At 31.3% G+C, this 19,142-nt stretch overlaps 2 protein-coding genes across 2 annotated transcripts; one reads left to right on the top strand and one right to left on the bottom strand.

The window, feature by feature from the left end:
• The first annotated feature begins 13,013 nt into the window (after positions 1–13,013).
• On the top strand, positions 13,014–15,526 carry LOC132641416 (UDP-glycosyltransferase 74B1-like). The gene is made up of 2 exons (XM_060358406.1): positions 13,014–13,750; positions 14,212–15,526. Exons 1-2 carry the CDS (start codon positions 13,106–13,108, stop codon positions 15,046–15,048), a joined length of 1,482 nt encoding a protein of 493 aa, XP_060214389.1. The 5' UTR covers positions 13,014–13,105; the 3' UTR covers positions 15,049–15,526.
• A 581-nt stretch (positions 15,527–16,107) lies between these two features.
• LOC132641418 (gibberellin-regulated protein 3-like) lies at positions 16,108–18,124 on the bottom strand. Its single transcript, XM_060358407.1, has 4 exons — positions 17,965–18,124; positions 17,818–17,856; positions 17,118–17,157; positions 16,108–16,587 (listed from the first exon to the last, which is right to left on the bottom strand). Exons 1-4 carry the CDS (start codon positions 18,019–18,021, stop codon positions 16,403–16,405), a joined length of 321 nt encoding a protein of 106 aa, XP_060214390.1. The 5' UTR covers positions 18,022–18,124; the 3' UTR covers positions 16,108–16,402.
• Between the last annotated feature and the right edge of the window lie 1,018 nt (positions 18,125–19,142).

Below are 19,142 nucleotides of genomic sequence, written 5' to 3' on the forward strand. Positions count from 1 at the left end.
CCACCATGCTACGAGTTAAGCTTTGTACAGTAATAAAGAACGCGGAAAGTAAATACAAACAGATTCGGGTTCCTTTCGAGTATTGTCTTCGAGATGTATTTTTCGATACCTATATAAACACTTCGTAAAAATGTTAGTAAGAAAATAAATAACTATCTAATGAATAAAGAAATGATAAATAAACTTAAAATAAAAACCCGTCTTTTATACATGGGAGGCCTTGAAAATCGACGAAAATTTGTTTATCGGCCATTTGGGTGTAGTATTTGTCCAAATTAATTAAAGTAAAATGATATGAGGGGTGAAAGTGTCAACAACAGTCTCCGACAACACGATCGTAGTGGAGCTGGCCGAGAAAGACTAAACAAGTACCATTGGCCGCCGGAATAGTATTTCCGGGACATAAAAACCAACATTATTTAGTAACATAAATGTTTAAAATCTGTCCGAAAAATAGTGACAGTAGCACGATGAACAAGTAGCAATAGTGAAACATTAGCCAACACACGATAATGTCACTGAAAAAGTAAAGGTTTCACCGGATTTGCCCAACAACACTTGCAAAAATGAGAAAGAAAAAAAAAGTTACAGCAACAACAATGTAGTCAAACATTAGAGTAAACATAAATACTGAGTTTTGAGTAACTTTTCTATTTTTCGAGAAAATTAATTTTGCAAGTATGTTATCTATTTTTTGTTTTTTGTTTTTATACACTTCCTCCATTTCATCGGAAATGACATCTCTACCTGCCAAGTTAGGGATAAGATACATGCTAGCCTCTCCAGACCCACTTATCATATTACACTGGATATGCTGTTGTTGTTGATTTGACTCGGTACATTGTTAAAGAAAGATAGAAAGAAAGAAAGATGAAAGAAGGTTGATTTTAAAACTTGTAGTCTTAAAGAAAAAATTATTATTTTTCGAAATAACTTATTATACTGTTCCAATATCTCATCATTCTCGTCTCAAAATTCATGTCATCATAGTGGACGAGTATATTATTTTGAAGGCTAGAAGATGACAGATATGACAACAGTTATAAAATTCAAATACCTCTAATGAATATCTTTGGTCACGGTTTAAGTTTGACTAGAGTCATAGATATTAAACTACACTAAAAAAAATTTGAATGAGAACTGTTTTCAATTTAAATGTCAAATGTCAACGAAAAAACAATTACACAGTAAATAAACTTTCGGAAAGAAAAATAACTGAGCATAAATATTAAAATCTAATACATGAATAAGCATAGATTCTTCTGCAAGAAGAAATAAAGAAAGATCACTGCACCTTCAAGAGCGTACTGAAATTAAAAAAACACCGAAAGTCACAAAGCGTTCCGTGGTCTTCACCCTCTTCGAGAAATTGAATCCTTTAAATATGTCCAGGAAAAATTTCAAATAGAAATGGGAAATATAAATCTAAGTTAGAATGTTAGCGGAATAAAATAGCATGAGATATACGTAAATATTAATGAGACGCTCTCAATTAAATATGTCTTTGACAAACTGCGCAGAGGCATCAATTGTATATGGGGAAAATGAATCAAATGTAACTTACATGTAAAAATCACAAATGCTTGCGTATAATCCTCTTCAGTGAAAAAATGCTTCATATAGAATATTCTATGGTAACTGCATACTAAATGCCTGAATGCTGTCATAGAAATTTTAAGTATTAAGTAATAGTAATTGAAAGAAAGTTTTATTATTAAAAATGATGAGGCGTTAGGGACTGTAATAGCGGGTAAGTTCGTTTCTTTGTTGGTTGCTTTCGCAACAGTTGTGTCTTTTCGGATTGCAGTAGTAGATATGTTTCTAATCGGTGGCTTTTGAAAATTTTAACACAAATTAAAGCAAAATAAAGGGTTTAAAAAGAAACAAATTGAGGAAAAAGATAAATAGAGAATCTGACTCCAGAGCTTGCCACGTCGCCGAGCCTGTGTCCTGCAATTTTATATATATAGATAGATAGATAGATAGAGAGAGAGAGAGAGATTTTTTGTTAAAAGTTTTCGTCAAGCACCTCAACTCTTTCAATTTTTTTTTTTTTTGGCAGAATAGCTTAGGACCCCCTGAACTTATCATCTTTTATTTAGTGCACACCTAAACTATGTGTTGGCTTAATCACCCCCCCCCCCCCCCCCCCCAAACTTGGTAATATGATAATCTCGACTCTCCTAGACGCTGATGTGGCAAAGAGCGTGAACACACTCTCTTTTAGGCGCGTGGAAGGATCAAAAATTGAAAAATCAGCTTCCAAGGGGAGTATTTTTCAACTATTAATCGCCATATAATCAATATAACGATTTATTTGTTTCAATTGTGTTTCTTTTTGGTTTTTATTAATATTCATTGCATATTTTATCCCAATTGTATTTTTTTCTTTTCAGATATAATGATTATTTATTTCAACTACATTTTTTTTTGGGATCCAAATATAAATAACTTTGTTGAAATTTTATTTATTTTAGTCAAATAAAAAGAAGTTTAGCAAAAGTAATGAAGTTTAGATGGTTTATTTTCTTTAAATAAATTGTGTATTTTTCTTTCATGCAATCACTATTTATTTCAATTCTGCATTATTTTTTTGGGGTTATATTCTTAAAATATTGGGTTTTATTTTATTTATTTCTTTTTAGATGCAATGATTATTTGTTTTCACTGTTTATTTCTTCTTTTCCTAGCCAAATATATAAAAATAACTTGATTAGAATATCATTATCTTTAGCCAAATAAAATGTCAAAATATTGTTGTTTCAAGTTCTTTTTTTTTAATAGATTTGGCCCGAAAAAGATGATCTAAATAATTAGTGAACTTAAAAAGATAAAAATATATATTTTATACTTAAAAAATGTCACATGGACAAAAAAATCCATGTGACAGCGCGTGTGTCACACGTCCATGAGTTCTCAGCGTCCAGGGAGGTCGTGTCTATCATATTGTTAAGTTAAGGGGGATAATTAGGTCAATATAAAGTTTAAGTGTACATCGAATAAAAATCATAAGTTAAGAGGGTCCCTAACTATTCTGCCTTTTTAAAAAAAAAAAAAAAAAAAAAAACTATTAGCCAAACAGACTATAAAATGACAATAATTTCCAAACTATATGTCGGTGATAATGTAAAATGAATGCCCCACCGGCCACAAATGATCATAAAGTGACGAAAGGTACGGGACCAATTATTATTATCCAACAAAATATATGATGCCCCATACGCTTTAATGGAGTGGTGACATTATTGAAAAACGTACTTCTCCTTCTAGTTCTTGAAAGGAATTATCAAAAATCCAGTCAACATATTCCACATTTGAGAATTGACTTATTTTCATGGCTATATAAGCCGGTAAACTTTCAGGCTCCCTAATAAATCCAGGAACATTAAGATGGTACAAATAAGGCAAATCAGGCAATAACAAAGGTCTTTTTCTTCAATTTCACTGGCAACAAAAATGTTCTATAGTAAATATGAGCAAAAACTGCACAAACTGTGGCCGAATTTGTAAAAACTGCAGCTCCGTAAATCCCATTGTTTTTTTTTTTTTGCCACACCAAGAGCCACTGGCAAGAACGAATCATAAATAATGCAACTTATCGGATGTGTCGAATTTTCGTAATTTTTAACGAGTTGTGACGGAGTTGTTGAGCCGTTTTCTTTGAAGGATTTGAGGAATGCATCTGCTTTTTGGGCTTGGGAGAAACGACCTTCGTAAAATCCATCAAAAATTGCTTCAACAGAGATGTTTGGTGAATGAATTGAATTTACAGTATTTAGTTGTGGCTATGGCTTATTTGACACCTTTGGTTAGGATATGGTGCAAATATCACATGACTACATGAGGCTCATTTCTTTTGATCACTACCATTTTTGTATAACTTTAGTTTGTTGATCTTATGTGGGTGTTTTATGTTTAAAAAGAAATTAAATGATATTCAATATTTATGGCTGCAATAATATTACTTATGTTATACGTTGCCTCAACTTAGTAGGCGTTTGGCCATAGATTTCAAACATTTTTCACTTTATTTGAAATTTATAGAGTTGTAATTGAACTGTTGAAGATGAAATTGTGGTTGACTATACTTTTTGCAAAAAAATATTTAGAATATATTGAATGTATTTTTTAAATTGATATAACTTATAAGTTGAATTTGAATTTTTTATGATCAAACATTAATTTTAAAATAAAGTGTTCCCGGAAAAAGTGAAACTCTTTTATGGCCAACAGGTACGTAATTTGTTGGCATGACATCATTTTGCTTACGTGGGTTCATGACATTTGCAAATCACATGCATCTAGATTCTGGTTTAAAATAAAAAGTGTTGATATTTATATTTCAAATGAAGTGTATTTCAATTTTTAAAGATACTATACCATTATCGTGCCAAATTAATTTGGTATGGTACGGTATTTTAAATTTAAGTTTCGTATTTTATGGTACGGTAAATCGGTATCATAATCTGTCCGATATCGACTTGCATATACTCATATCGTGGAGAATTATGACTTCCGATACTTAAGAAACGTCTCAATTATTATATACTAAACACCTTACACATGTAAAAATATTCAAAAAAAAGTACAAGCAATCCCCTTTGTAAATTAACTACACAAAAAAAATATTTAAATCAAGATAGAGTAATCAAAGTTCCAACATTTCTAATAATATTAGTTTACATATTCGTTAGTATTATAATACTAAGATATATGAATTATATATGTAATTATATACGTACTTCAGTATGGTATTCAGTATTTTCTTTATAAATACTGAACACCGTACTGAATATCAATCTTTTTAAAAACGCATATCAGATACCATACTAAATGCTATAATATCAAAACTATGATATAAAAAGTTTCGATTTCGATATGATATCTACTATATCATGTCCACCCCTATTAATATAGGGTCGCTCAAATTCTAATAAATCAATCAATATCATGGGCTTATTGGTCCATTATTTTTGTTAAAATTTTAGCTGCAATTTGCTTCCTTCGTCTCACATGTCGATAGCCTTACCAATGAATAGGTAACACATTATATCATTATATAGGTCTTCACTTCCGTTCAGTCATTGAACACCTCGATCGGTCCTATCATATATGGTGCTTTTACGTAAAATGTAATTAGTTACGTGTACAGGCAACTTTATTACTTTGATTAAAAGTCCAAGTAAAGGGGCTCAATTTCTTATAATTGATTTGAGTCTGGATGGGCTTATGCCTATAAGCTGCAAACAGCTTATAAATTAAAAAAATTAAGTTAGATAGTCTAATTAATTTTTTTTGGCTTATAAGCTGTTTTCAGCTTATAAGCTGCTTTAGATAAGCTAAGTCAAACGGGCCCAATTATTTTTTTGAGCTTATTTTAAGCACAAAATGACTTTAAACTGGCCAGCCAAACACTCAAAAAAACTGAAAACAGCTTATAAGCAATTTATAAGCCAATCCAAACGGGCTCTTTGACTTTTTGCGTTCAAAAGTTAAAATTTCATCATCAATTTGAAATTTTGAATGCAGAAGGGTCAATCAATTATTAAAAAAAAAACGAGACTTTTTACTTAGGACTTTGATAAGCTACGTAATAAAATTGTCTCATACCTTTACAACGTTGAATTATTATTTTCAACTTTCTCTGTAGTTCAAAACTTGAATATGCAACTTTGCTAACGTGTATTGGCAACTTTATTACTTTGATTAAAAGTCCAAGTAAAGGGGCTCAATTTCTTATAATTGATTTGACTTTTTGCATTCAAAAGTTAAAATTTGCTCATCAATTTGAAATTTTGAATGGAGAAGGGTCAATCAATTATAAAAAAATGAGACTCTTTGCTTAGGATTTTAATAAGTTACGTAATAAAGTTGTCTCATGCCTGTACAACGTTGAATTATTATTTTCAACTTTCTCTCATAGTTCAAAACTTGAATATACAACTTTGCTATATATATATATAGGATTGAGGTGTTCAAGGACCGAACGCAAGTAAAGACTTTTATAACGCGTTACCTATTCATGTATAAGGCTACCGACATGCTTCATGAAAAGTGAGATGGTGGGATCTTGATATAATAATTGCAATTTAGAAACATGTTGTAGACTTCATCGAAGAACGGGTTGATGAGGGCAGGTCGGTCAAATAGTATAGAGTACATACAGACTTTCAGATTGGTAAATTTCTGAAGATAAGATGAACATGACATCTTATACGAATCTTACAGCATAATGATAAAAAAGTAAAGAATTTTATAAGATATAACTCAAATAATTACGTGCGTGTTTTTTGGGGCTCAATGTTGTGGAGTTCAAAAGACAAATTCATGCGTGTTAAAGCCGGCAATACTTGATATGCAATGGGACATGTCATGCTCAATGATTCAAAAGACTCAACATGTAAACGTGCCTAGCCAGAAATTGAGGTTAACCAGAGTAAATGTCAACGAATTTAGGCCACAATCAATGGGTATGATTTGCTAATGACGTCACGTACCCCGTAAGAAATGACGTCACTCTTCCAGATTTCATTACCTTACTGTTTTAGCCATTCCTTAATTACATATCCTTTTCCGTGGAGTTTATCTGCAAGCAGAGGCGAATCCCAAAAACAAAAAAATACTAATAATTCAGGATTCAAATTTTATGAATTTAATCTTTTAAGATTCTGAGCATTAAATATTATAATTTTAATATTTTTTTATATATAAATTTATATTCAGCGTCAAAAATTAAGGAATACATCTACTTTTTAGACTTGGGAGAAACCACCGTCGTGAATGAATTGACTTTACAGTATTTAGTTGCGGCTATGGTTGATTTGACACCTTTTTGAGGCTAAACGTTTTGCAAATTGGAGAAGTGCGTTAATGTGACTTGGCTAGGATATGGTGCAAATATCACATGACTACATGAGGCTCATTTCTTTTGATCACTACCATTTTTGTATAACTTTAATTTGTTGATCTTATGTGTGTGTTTTATGTTTGAAAGAAAATTAAATGGTATACAAGATTTATGGGCTGCAATAATATTATTTATGCTGTACGTTGCCTCAACTTAGTAGGCGTTTGGCCAAAGATTTCAAACATTTTTCACTCTATTTGAAATTTGCGCAGTTGAAATCGAAGATGAAATTATGTCTGGGTATACGTTTTGCAAAGAATACTGAAATATATCCATGTTTAAATGTACTTTTTAAATTAAAATATAATTTCTAGTTGAATTTGAAATTTTTATTATCAAACATTGATTCTAAAATTAAGTGGTATGGGAAAAAAGTAATTGTTTTTATGGCCAACAGGTCCATAATGTGTTGGCATGATATCATATTGCTTACGTGCGCTCATGATGTTTGCAAATCACATGTATCGAGGTTCTGGTCTAAGAGGTATTGATATTTATTTCGAAGAAGTCCTTTTGGCTCATCTGCATTCTAAAAATGGCTTATAAGGTGTAGCGGTGGACGCTCGGGTCATCGGATTGGATATAAAAATATAGGTTTAGATTTTAGATTTTTTACTTGAAGAAATTACAACCCAAATTCAATTCAAATAAGCTCGGATCGAATTGGATTTTTTAAGTTCGGTTTCTGATTAATCGGTTCAGATATTTCGCATTTTCGATTTTGACTTTTGATTGGCTTATTAGGAACGAAATTGATGCACTCAAATTATCAAGTTACATGTCTTAACATAATGTGAAATCAAATATAGATTCATCAAAGAGTTGTCACTACTATGTCAAAAGGTATCAAGTCACATAGGTTCCTTATTCTTAAAGTAGTGAGGTAAACTTCAGCTTTGCAAGCTACATTATATTTATTTGGTAGAAACTTCTATACTTGACTTAAAATTATAATACGTAGTGTCGTAGGATACTAATTTAATATTGGACCTCTTGACTAATTAGTTTGGGGCACATATACTATGGGCAGGGCTATATATGGTATAAGAATTTTAGATTTTTGAATATTCGTAAATCCGAAGTACCAAATTCTATATTTCAATCCGAAATCCAATTTATTTTTTAAAAAAATCTGAAATCCAATTCATAATTCAAAAATTCAAACCAAATATCAATCCAAAGAATTTGGGTTTTTGATTGACCAAAACTATGCCAACCCCTAATAATGGGTCCCTCAAATTCTAAATCAATCAAATATCATGTGCTATTGGTTCATCATTTTTATTAAACTTTTAGCTGCGATTTGCTTCTCTCTCACATGTCGATAGCCTTACAAATGAACAGATAACACATTATATAGGTCTTCACTTCCGTTAAGTCATTGAACACCTATCAGTCCTATCATATATAGCGCTTTTTGGTACAACGTAATTGGTTGCGGAAATTTTTTACAATGATAGAGGTGCAAACATGACATGGTGTGTGAGGAAATTTTAATTGATATTTTAATATGGAACCCACCACTTTTTGCTCCCTCTCTCTCTTCTTTCCTCATCCGTCTTACATCTGCTCTTTCCTTTGTCCTTTTTCTTTTATTTTACTTAATTACCTCTTCACTCTCCTTTCTCTCTCCTCTTTACTTTTGTTTTCTTCTCATTTTTTGTTTTCATCAATTTTAAAACTATTTCTATTTTACACGTTAGCAAACAAAATTTAGATATTCTCAATTTCATCATCTAGGTTTTCAATTTTATCTTAAAAATTCAGTTAAATTCCAAACAATTTTAAAAGAAAGTAATTACACTTGAAAAAAATTAAATTAAATTTTAATAGCTAAATATGAACTTAGGATACTTCTGAAAGTAATAACACCACGAAAAAATTATTAGACTTTTTTTTAAAAAACTTTTTCTTTTAGTATATATTCAATTCAAAGTTTCTACATTCTGTACCCTAGAAATCCAAATTTTAAGTGTCATCAAAGTATATCCTAAATTTAAGAGTATTAAAAATTGGTTTAACCGATAAACTGAATCAGCAAAATCTTCAATCGCAATTGGTTTGGCCTTCCACATCTTTCACAGAGAAATATCACTGAAATATACTTAAGAATATAATGTTAATAAGACCTTAGGTTATCGATTTAACCGTTAATGTAAATTTAAAAATAAAAAATTGAACTGGTAGTCAAACAAAAAAATTACAAAATCGTTAAAAATCATTACCCAGTAACTCGATATCGGTTATCCAATAACATTTTTTTTGGTTAAGTTTATCAGTTAAACCAACTTTTAATACTACTACATTTAGGATTTACTTTGATGACACTTAAAATTTGAATTTCTAGGGTACATAATGTAGAAACTTTGAATTGAATATATACCAAAAGAAAAAGTTAAAAAAAAGTCTAATAAATTTTTCGTAGTGTTATTACTTTCAGAAGTATTCTAAGTTCATATTTAGCTACTAAAATTAAATTAATTTTTTTCAAGTGTCAATTACTTTCTTTTAAACTTGTTTGGAGTTTAACTAAATTTTTAAGATAAAATTGAAAAACCAGATAATGAAATTGAGAATATCTAAATTTTGTTTACTAATGTGTAAAATAGAAATAGTTTTAAAATTGATGAAAACAAAAAATGAGAAAAAAAAAAAGTAAAGAGGAGAGAAAAAGGAGAGTGAAAACGTAAGCAAAAGAAAAAGAAAAAAAAAAAAAAAAGACAAAGGAAAGAGGAGAGCTAAGACGGATGAGAAAGGAAGAGAGAGGGAGCAAAGAGTGGTGGGTTCCACATTAAAATATCAATTAAAAATTAAAAAAATATCAATTAAAAAAATAGACTTTTTAATTAGGACTTTGTAAGGCTATCGACATGCTCATGAAAAGTGAGATGGAGGACCCTTATACTGTGCATTTGCCATTTAGAAACATGTTGTGCACAGGGGCGGATCACCTTTGGGGGGTGGGGTGGCATGACACCCCCTCGATTAATAATTTTTTTATATACTTATGTTGTAATTTAGTAAAATTAGGTTAAATATTTAATCCTGCCATCTCCAGTCGTAAATTAGACAAAATTGTCATGGCTGGTAGACACAAATTTGAATATATCTTTAACATTTTTCGATTCCCCTTTTTCTTTGCGCTTTTTACTTCCTTTGTACCAGTAATTCTCTTTTCGGCCCTCCCAATTTTCTATTTATCTTTTATTATTTATATTGTCTTTCCTCTTTTCTATTATTTTATCTGTGATCTTTAGGGAGAACACACAAATAGAAACTTCAAAATCTTAAATTAAGCATTTCTCTTAATCTCAAATCTGTGAGTATTTAAATCGAAAAACTTGAGTTTCAATGGAAATTTTGGATTGAGATCAATTTTTTTTTAATAATTTCTTTTGTTTACTACTCTCTCCGTCCATGTTTACTTGTCTATATTTGACTTGGGACACTCTTAATAAGTAATAAATAAAATGAGAAATGAATTGGAGTACTTACTAATAAGAGTAAAATAGGTATAAAATGGTAAATTATGTCTTGGTTTTTCAAACTATATAACTTACAAGTAAAAGTGGACATATAATTTTATTATAATGGACAAAGAAAAATGGACGGAGGGAGTGTATTATAAAAAATTATGCTATTCTATAATTGTTAAATTCAATTTAAATCACTCTACTACTTAAATTGTGATGGAAACTTCGTAAGCACTGCTTAGAAAAAACATAAAATTTATGATTTATTGTTGAGAACTTGTAGTTTATCTAATTCTACATTTACTTATGGGGCGTATTTACATATTGAAGAGTTTTTCTATTATTTTTCTTATTTTGATTGGTGTAATTCCCTTATTGAAGATGTTATTTTACTTGTGCAAATTCATTTTTTAATATACATAAGAGATGCAAGTTCCTCGGTGAAAATGTTGATTTTACTTGTGTTGTTAATGGGTGTTAATGAGTGTGATTCCTTGTTTAAGATGCTAATTATGTTCGTTTCTTGATTTTTGAGATGTAATTTTCATATTTGCAAATAAAAAAAAACCTATTAAGTTGACCCGAATAAACTAAAAAGAGATAGACCCGACCCAAATACACGTCTCTAATAAGATGTACATTGAAAAAAATTATGACATCCGTCACCTTCAAATTCTAGATCCGCCTCTGGTTGTGCACCCTTGTCGAAGAACCGGCTAATGAAGGCTGGTTAAATAGTATTGACAAAAGTTATGGGATAAAAAAGTATAGAGTTGCATTTTAGGCCGACAATACTTTATAAAGACTGGGCTGTGACATGCCATGCTCAATGATTCTATAGACTGTAACATGTGAACTTGAGTAGCCAGAAATTGACCTTAACCAAAGTAAATACTATCAACGAACTAGATGGCACCCAACATTTTGAATTCGGATATAGTTTAATTTGTGTCTAATCTTTAGTTTAATTTGTGTCTAATCTTCAGTTGCATCTATTATTTAAACACTAAAATAATTTTTTCCTGGCCATTAATACTTTAATAAACTGTATAACACAGTGTTATAGAATTAAAAACAGAGATGATTGGCTTTAATGGAGAGCAATGTATACAAAATACAATAAAAATAGTTGATTCAAGCTATTTAATGGTACACAAAATAATGAATTGCACATCTTGAAGGTATACAACTACATATACTTACCAAATTTTGTAAATATCTTATTTAAATAAGTATGCAGTGTAGTATTTTTTTTAAATAGATATTTTTCGAGTAATATTTAGACCACATGGGCAAACAAGGTAAATTTTCCTAGAATAAAGTCATTGAGTAAGTGTTTCTTCTGCATATGATAATGAAATTTTTTCATGAACGAAAAGAATGGAACACATTAAAGAAGTGGGGTCTCCATTTCTTCTAAGCACCAAGAGGTTTTTAGTATATACAACCTATAGATAAGCTAAATTTTTAGAAAACACTAATATCGTCATAGCGAATTTTCCTATGAGGAGTTTTGGTACATCTAATTCGAACACTAACTAATTTTTTTTCCTCATAGGTACAAATATAAATATCGAAATTATCCACTATATATCTATTTAAGTTATACTAATTTCTCATTTTATGGCAATCTTTAAGCATATATGTTCACATAACATACTTCAAAACTTAATCTAACCAGTAACCATAACCTTGTCCTACATTTTTCAATTATAAGGGAATGATAAATTTCAAAATTTTAGTAAACATGTGATTATTGTTAGAGTTAAAGGAAAAGAGTAACTTAATTGACTTTCCTTTACCACCATTGAATTACTATTAATTCATATTTGAATGAAAATGAAGTATATAAAGAGCCCTTTAAATATAATATTTTTTAATGAAAAGCCTTCTTGAGTTTGCAAAATTCCTTAAAACTTCAATAAACAAAAAATAAAGGCTTATTATATGCGACAATTTTTTCCAATGCCTTCTCTGTTCAAATTTTCTACAGAAGTTACCAAACAAATAATTCCAAATTGTTTTTATACATTTGTTAGTAGAAGTTCATAACAGTATTTATTGGGCAAAAATTAATAATTTAAGGAACTTGGAGTATTGAAAGTATATATGAATACAGGAGCTGCTATATCTAGTCTAGTATAAAAAAATTATGATTTTACTTTGTAAACAATGGGGCTGAAAATGTGGGAGTGGAAACTGGAAAAAATTTAACCAAAAAAAAAAAAAGCAAACTGAAAACAAAGAGTTGTCAGCCACAAAATGGGCCCACTGTGAAATTGCAAAGAGAACACGTAAACTACAAAGAAAGAGATGGCCAATGAATTGTTTGAAAAGGAGATGGTGAGGCTGACTTTACCATTTAATAGTTGACATTACAAGAATGCCCTTGGTTGTCCTATACGCATGTCGACGGTCCCTACATCATCTCCACTCTTCTAAATAGTTAATTAATAATTTAGGCCACAATCGATGCATATGATTTGCTAATAACGTCATGAACCCAAGTAAGCAATGACCTCATCACTCCACCAAATTTCATTCCCATTGATTGTTTTAGACATTCCATAATTACAGATCCATAGTTTATCTACAACATATCATTGCAGCCTATATATATATATTGCATATCATTTCATTTTCTATAAATCATACACCCCCACCCACATTGAAGTGTTTGATTTTTTTTTTTCTCTTCCCCTCTCTCTGTCTCATATATACCAAAATGGTATACAGAAGAAATGAACCACATGTCATATTTGTACCATATCCTAGCCAAGGTCACATTAACCCACTCCTACAATTTTCAAAACGTTTAGCCTCAAAAGGTATCAAAGCAACCATAGCCACAACTAAATACACTGTAAAGTCAATTAATTCACCAAACATCTCAGTTGAAGCAATTTCTGATGGATTTGATGAGGGTGGTTTCTCCCAAGCCCAAAAAGCTGATGTATTTCTCAAATCGTTTGAAGAAAATGGCTCGAGAACTCTATCACAACTAGTCAAAAAATACAAAAAATCAACACATCCAATAAGTTGCATAGTTTACGATTCGTTCTTTCCGTGGGCTCTTCATGTGGCAAAACAACATGGAATTTATGGAGCTGCATTTTTCACAAATTCCGCCACGGTTTGTGCTGTGTTTGCTCATATTCACCAAGGAACATTTTCGTTGCCAGTGAGGATTGAAGAAAATGAGCCTTTGTTATTGCCTGGTTTACCTTCTTTGTACCCTCTTGATGTTCCTGGATTTATTAGGGATCCTGAAAGTTACCCTGCTTATTTAGCTATGAAAATGAGTCAATTCTCCAATGTGGAAAATGCTGACTGGATTTTTGATAACTCATTTCAAGAACTAGAAGGAGAGGTACGTTTTTCAATAATGTGATCACTTCATTAATTGGTATGGGGCATCATACATTTTGTTGCATATTAATAATTGGTCCCGTACCTTTTGTCACTTTATAAGATCTTTTGTGAGACATTCAAATTTTCATATATTTTCTGGACCTAATTAATTTTACATTTGTCAAACAACTACAGAGGTTTAATATGGGGAATCCTTCAATGTAATCAAATATGTTGGATTTGAACATCAGAAATAAACGATAAGCGTTTTAGACCTACACGATGCAAATTTGAATCATTTAGATTAACTGGATTTCGAATACTGAATGATTGAACAACAAACGGTGGCCAAATTAATAAATATTTTAGATATGTATATAAACTATTACTACAAATTTCGAATGGTTGACCAAAAAAACAAATGATCAAAGTAATAGATCTTTTTCTTTTGTGATTTTAATTTGGCATGAATAATTTCAGATAGCAAGAGGAGTATCAAATCTTTGGCCAGCAAAGTTAATTGGACCAATGGTGCCATCTTCATATTTGGATGGAAGAATTGAAGGTGACAAAGGGTATGGAGCAAGTCTATGGAAACCCCTTAGTGAAGAATGCCTCAAATGGCTAAAAACAAAACCAATTCAATCAGTAATTTACATTTCCTTCGGAAGCATGGTAGCACTCACACCAAAACAGATGGAAGAAATGGCATATGCTTTGATAGGCAGCAATATGAATTTTCTTTGGGTTGTAAGAGAAACCGAAAAATGCAAATTGCCTAAAGGATTCGTAGAATCCACAAAAGGGAAAGGACTCATAGTGTCATGGTGCAATCAGCTCGAAACGCTGGCAAATCAAGCCATTGGTTGTTTCGTGACTCATTGTGGATGGAATTCAACTCTGGAAGGTCTGAGCCTTGGTGTGCCAATGGTGGCGATGCCACAATGGTCCGATCAAATGACGGATGCTAAATTTATAGATGAAATATGGAAAATTGGTGTGAGGACTAAGTTGGATGAGTTTGGAATTGTTAGAAGAGAAGAGTTATTGTTTTGTTTAAAAGAGGTAATGGAAGGGGAGAGGAGTTATGAGATTAGGAGAAATGCTAGCAAATGGAAAATTTTGGCTAAGACAACAGCTAGTGAAGGAGGTAGTTCGGACAAGGCTATTAATGAATTTGTGGACATTCTAAACTCTAAAGTTAGCCTGGTAGATGAAGTACACACTACAAGAAAGTATAGAAATGTTAACAAAAAATTTAATATTTGGCAATATATACGGATAAAACTGAGGACATGGACATATTCGGTTTTCTAATGTTAAGGTTATGCTCGGCCAGGATACGACCAGCTTATCGGGGATAAGGCATCAAGCTCGATCTGAAACGAGGCGTTAAAGTATGTAGAAGAGGCGGTTAACCATGAAGAGAAGATTGGAAGATCGGATTTTATGATGGACTTCGACTATTGGTTCTTGGGCCTGCTTCAAACTGATAGCTCGGCCCACCATTCATAACACTAGGTAGACTTGGTGGGGCAACTCGCAGGAATATTCTTATTTTGGGTTGGTCTGTAATTTTGGTCCATTAAATTGTAGTCTTTAATTTTTGTCCTTCGTTAGATTTATTTGATTTTGAGCTCAAACTCCTGCTCAGTCAAAAATTTTAAAAAAAATTGTAAGGTAGAGTTTTACAATTTTGGGCAAAGTTCTGCCTTATTTTGAAGGCAAAATTCTGCCTTAAGATAGAGTTTCGAAGGCGGCAGATGCCTTGCAAATCCAATGATTTTTTTTTTTACTGAGTTGGGATTGAAACCCAAAATCTTGAGCAAAGGATAAAAATTAAAGACCAACCCAGAAGAAAGGATCTGCGCAAAAAGATGGACTTGGAGGTCATCCAAATAAAATAGATACCCTTTTAATTTCATGAGGTCCTGCTATTTTATTAAATACTCATGCTATTTCAATTTAAGTGTTTACTTTCATATTTAGTCTTCCAAAAAAATAAAATTCATTACTAGGCAATATTTTAGCCTAGATGGTGTTAATTTGTTTGCATTGAAAATCTCAAGAAGATGAGTATAAGCTTTGTATATAAATAACGTCAAAGTATCTATATTGTTCGCATGGGTAATCACAACAAAATATATGTCCATATTCTAGGTCCTGACGAAGTAAAAAATTATTTACACCATCATAGCACTTGTAAAGTAATTACAAGTAAATTTCTATTAAGAGCATTAACTGACAACCCGATAAACTAATAACTAACCTGCTATCATTTTTGAAATATGATGTAAGTGTGTAATTTAATAAAAAGGTAACTACTCCACATGCATTCTTTAGACTATTAATAATCTTTTAACTCTCAATAACAAATAGCCGCTATAAACTTCAGTTCTCCTGAATTGATGGTATAAATTTAAGAACATTACTTTAAACTTGGCTTATGAATTATAAGCTGTAATTCAACAAGCATAGACTAGTCATGATGATTGAAACATCTAACCTTAAAATTTTAAACCTAAATAAATCATCTCTGTATGAGATGACCACCATCACATTTTACATCAGAATCTCAAAACACATATTCTAAACTTAGGAAAATTGAAGACAGGATATAGTACTATGATTATCAAGTCCTAGGTTTGTACTATATAATAGCTTTAATAAATTAAGGGCACTTGGTCTTGTTTCCATGAGTAGTCATGTCTGTGTAGCACTTGCCACAAAGGTGTCTGTTACCATAAGTGCCTGGTGGAACACATTTGCACCTCATACAGCAAGTCCCACAAGCTCTGTTGCATAGGTTTGGCCTTGAGTGCTTGCTGCATCTCACTTTGCACAGTCCTCCACAATCTGTTAATCCCAAAACATTAATAAAACAATCATTAAAACTTAGGGCCGACAAAATTAGCCCATAAAAATATGAGATACTCATTCCGTCAAATTTTGTGCTAGGTAATGATTCATCCATTTATCTACTCAATTAATTTTGACCCCTCCAGTTCAGGTCATCGAAAAGTTAAGATGTTATGTAATCAAATTGGACGATGAGGGCATTGTCAAAATATTTTTTAATTTTTTTATCTGTTTGATATATAAAGTCATAATAATGAAAATATTAATTAGGTAATTTAACAAATTATAGGAAAACAAACAAAGATATTAAACATTGGTAAGAGTTGATAGAGTTAGGCAATGACCTATTGTTTGACCCATTTTGACGCAACCCATTTCAGCCTATAATCCTAACCCGCTCATTTGTTAATTTAAATCATTTTGACTCTCAATTCTATCCGTCAATTTAACACCCCTAATTAAAACTCTAACTTCTCTTCTTATTCTTTTCCTTGTCAATGTAAATAGATTGAGAAAATGATGCTTACCCACATAGGCCATGAGCCTCCTGTTAGCTCCTTTCACCACCTAACAAATATTTGCACATACGAAATCAGCTAGAAGGTGATTAAGCGAGAAATTATTCATACTGAAAGTTTAGTCACTTATCAAGAGTAGGTCAAACTCAACCTTTAAAACTAAGTCATGAAGTTAGCAGTTTAAAAATCTTAAAATAAACCTTGGTCAAACTCAATTCTGAAAGGTAGTTCATATGTAGTGAGGGTTGTCCAAAATCATACTATGAGACAATAACTATATTCCGCAATTATTTTGGGACATTCTAACATCTTGTACACTCAAAAATGAACAACTGAATGTGGATAATATAACATGAGAGACCGATATTAAAAAACTAAGAAGAAAGATAGGTCTTGCTCCAATACTATGTTAAGAAAATAAATCTTGAACTTTCTAACTTAACCTCAAAAATAGCTCATTAGGTAATGTTATCCAAGATCATCATATATAAAAAGACAATAACCTACGCTCTCAACCAACATGGGAAATTCCAACACGGGAAATTCCAACACGCTTCACTCTATTAATTGGAGACTTCTGTGCGTTACACTTTAACCACAAACCATAGTTTACCTAGGACGTCTTTCCATATTTTTAGGACAAAAAATTTATGTCCTTTAGTTAAGTATCAAATTTTGGTTAAATGATGGAAAAAGAGTAAAGGAATACCTGAGTTTGGTGATCTTCAATGTCTATATCAGAAGAGGTCTGCAAGCAAAGAACATTAATTAGACTAAAATTGCCCAAATAAAAAAAATTAGTCTAAGAACAAAATCATATGGGAGTTATAAGGTGATTAACGGTGCAAAATTTTACATGAGCAAGTAGGCAGAAGAGGAAGAAGGCGAAAAGCAGAAGCAATTTGGAAGCCATTTTTTGTTTTGAGTTGTTGAATGAGACAGAATGTTTTCTTGGTTTTTGCCTAAGTTTTCTTGTGGTTTGTGATGACCTTTGGGACTGTTTTTTGAGTGTAAAAAAAGTTAGTGCCCTGCAATTTATAGGAATCTTGTGATATAAGTGCCCCTGGTTTTACTTTAAATAACTTTTTTTTTTTTTTTGAGTTTTCCTCCAGATGTCTCGTATCTATTTTGGGGCCGACTACGTTGAAGTAAAATGTTTCTTACTAAAGGTAATGTCATACCTTGAGCTCGAATTTATCATGGTATTGCCTACTTTATTTCTTTCTTTTGTTGTTATCTACCTGAACAAATCTAATTTGAAAATTTATCATAATGTTCTTGATTTACTACATTCGAAATCTATTATTCATATTTATTTTATGAAATGAAATGTTTAACATATATATAAAATTGGAGTCAAAGTTATTGAGGTCCATTAACTCCGTAATTAAAGTATTTCATCCCCTATGATTATCCACCTCTTTTATACCGTAATTTGTAATTTTAAATACGATAAAGTATATGTGACTGTAAAGCTTTGAAATTTATGGTCTTAAACATATTATAATATTTATCTGACTATAAAAGTTTATCGTAAGGGGTAAAATGGAAAATTCAACTTTCAAATTTTTAAAGGTATCGTTCTTTTTTTAACATAGGAAGTATTGTTTTAAGATTGGGTAGGGATAGATATTCCTTGCCCCAAGTGGTTTCATGAGCAAAATGAAACTAATCGGTATAGATATAAAAAATTACATCACTCGAATGCTTATAAGAAATTGATTATACTCTAAAGAGTTCACATGATGAGTTGAAGTTGTAACAATTTATTTATGAGATAAAAAAAAAAGTTTAAAATGTCGCTTAAAACTAACAGAAAACAAAGAGAGAGGCGTTGTTTCTCTTGATAACTGAGGTATGCCAATTAAATTTGTAACGGAAATAACATGCTGATTATGGGAGATGGCCGAGATTAAAGGAAAGAGCAAAGATTCTTAAGCAAACACTAATGACTGAAGTGAAAAAGTAATTAATCTGTCCTTTGTTCACTTCCTCCGTCCCAAATTATTTGTTTTGCTTATTAAAAGTAGTTGT

The sequence above is a fragment of the Lycium barbarum genome, chromosome 5, assembly GCF_019175385.1.
Source record: "Lycium barbarum isolate Lr01 chromosome 5, ASM1917538v2, whole genome shotgun sequence".
Classification (NCBI taxonomy): Eukaryota; Viridiplantae; Streptophyta; class Magnoliopsida; order Solanales; family Solanaceae; genus Lycium; species Lycium barbarum.

Bases quoted from the DNA above. Each gene is read 5' to 3' on its own strand.
- LOC132641416 (XM_060358406.1), top strand. From the start codon at position 13,106: ATGGTATACAGAAGAAATGAACCACATGTCATATTTGTACCATATCCT. The intron at 13,751-14,211 runs GTACGTTTTTCA...GAATAATTTCAG, and splicing joins TTCAAGAACTAGAAGGAGAG to ATAGCAAGAGGAGTATCAAA.
- LOC132641418 (XM_060358407.1), bottom strand. From the start codon at position 18,021: ATGGCTTCCAAATTGCTTCTGCTTTTCGCCTTCTTCCTCTTCTGCCTA. The intron at 17,857-17,964 runs GTAAAATTTTGC...CTTTGCTTGCAG, and splicing joins TCTTCTGCCTACTTGCTCAT to ACCTCTTCTGATATAGACAT. The intron at 17,158-17,817 runs GTATTCCTTTAC...AATATTTGTTAG, and splicing joins TTGAAGATCACCAAACTCAG to GTGGTGAAAGGAGCTAACAG.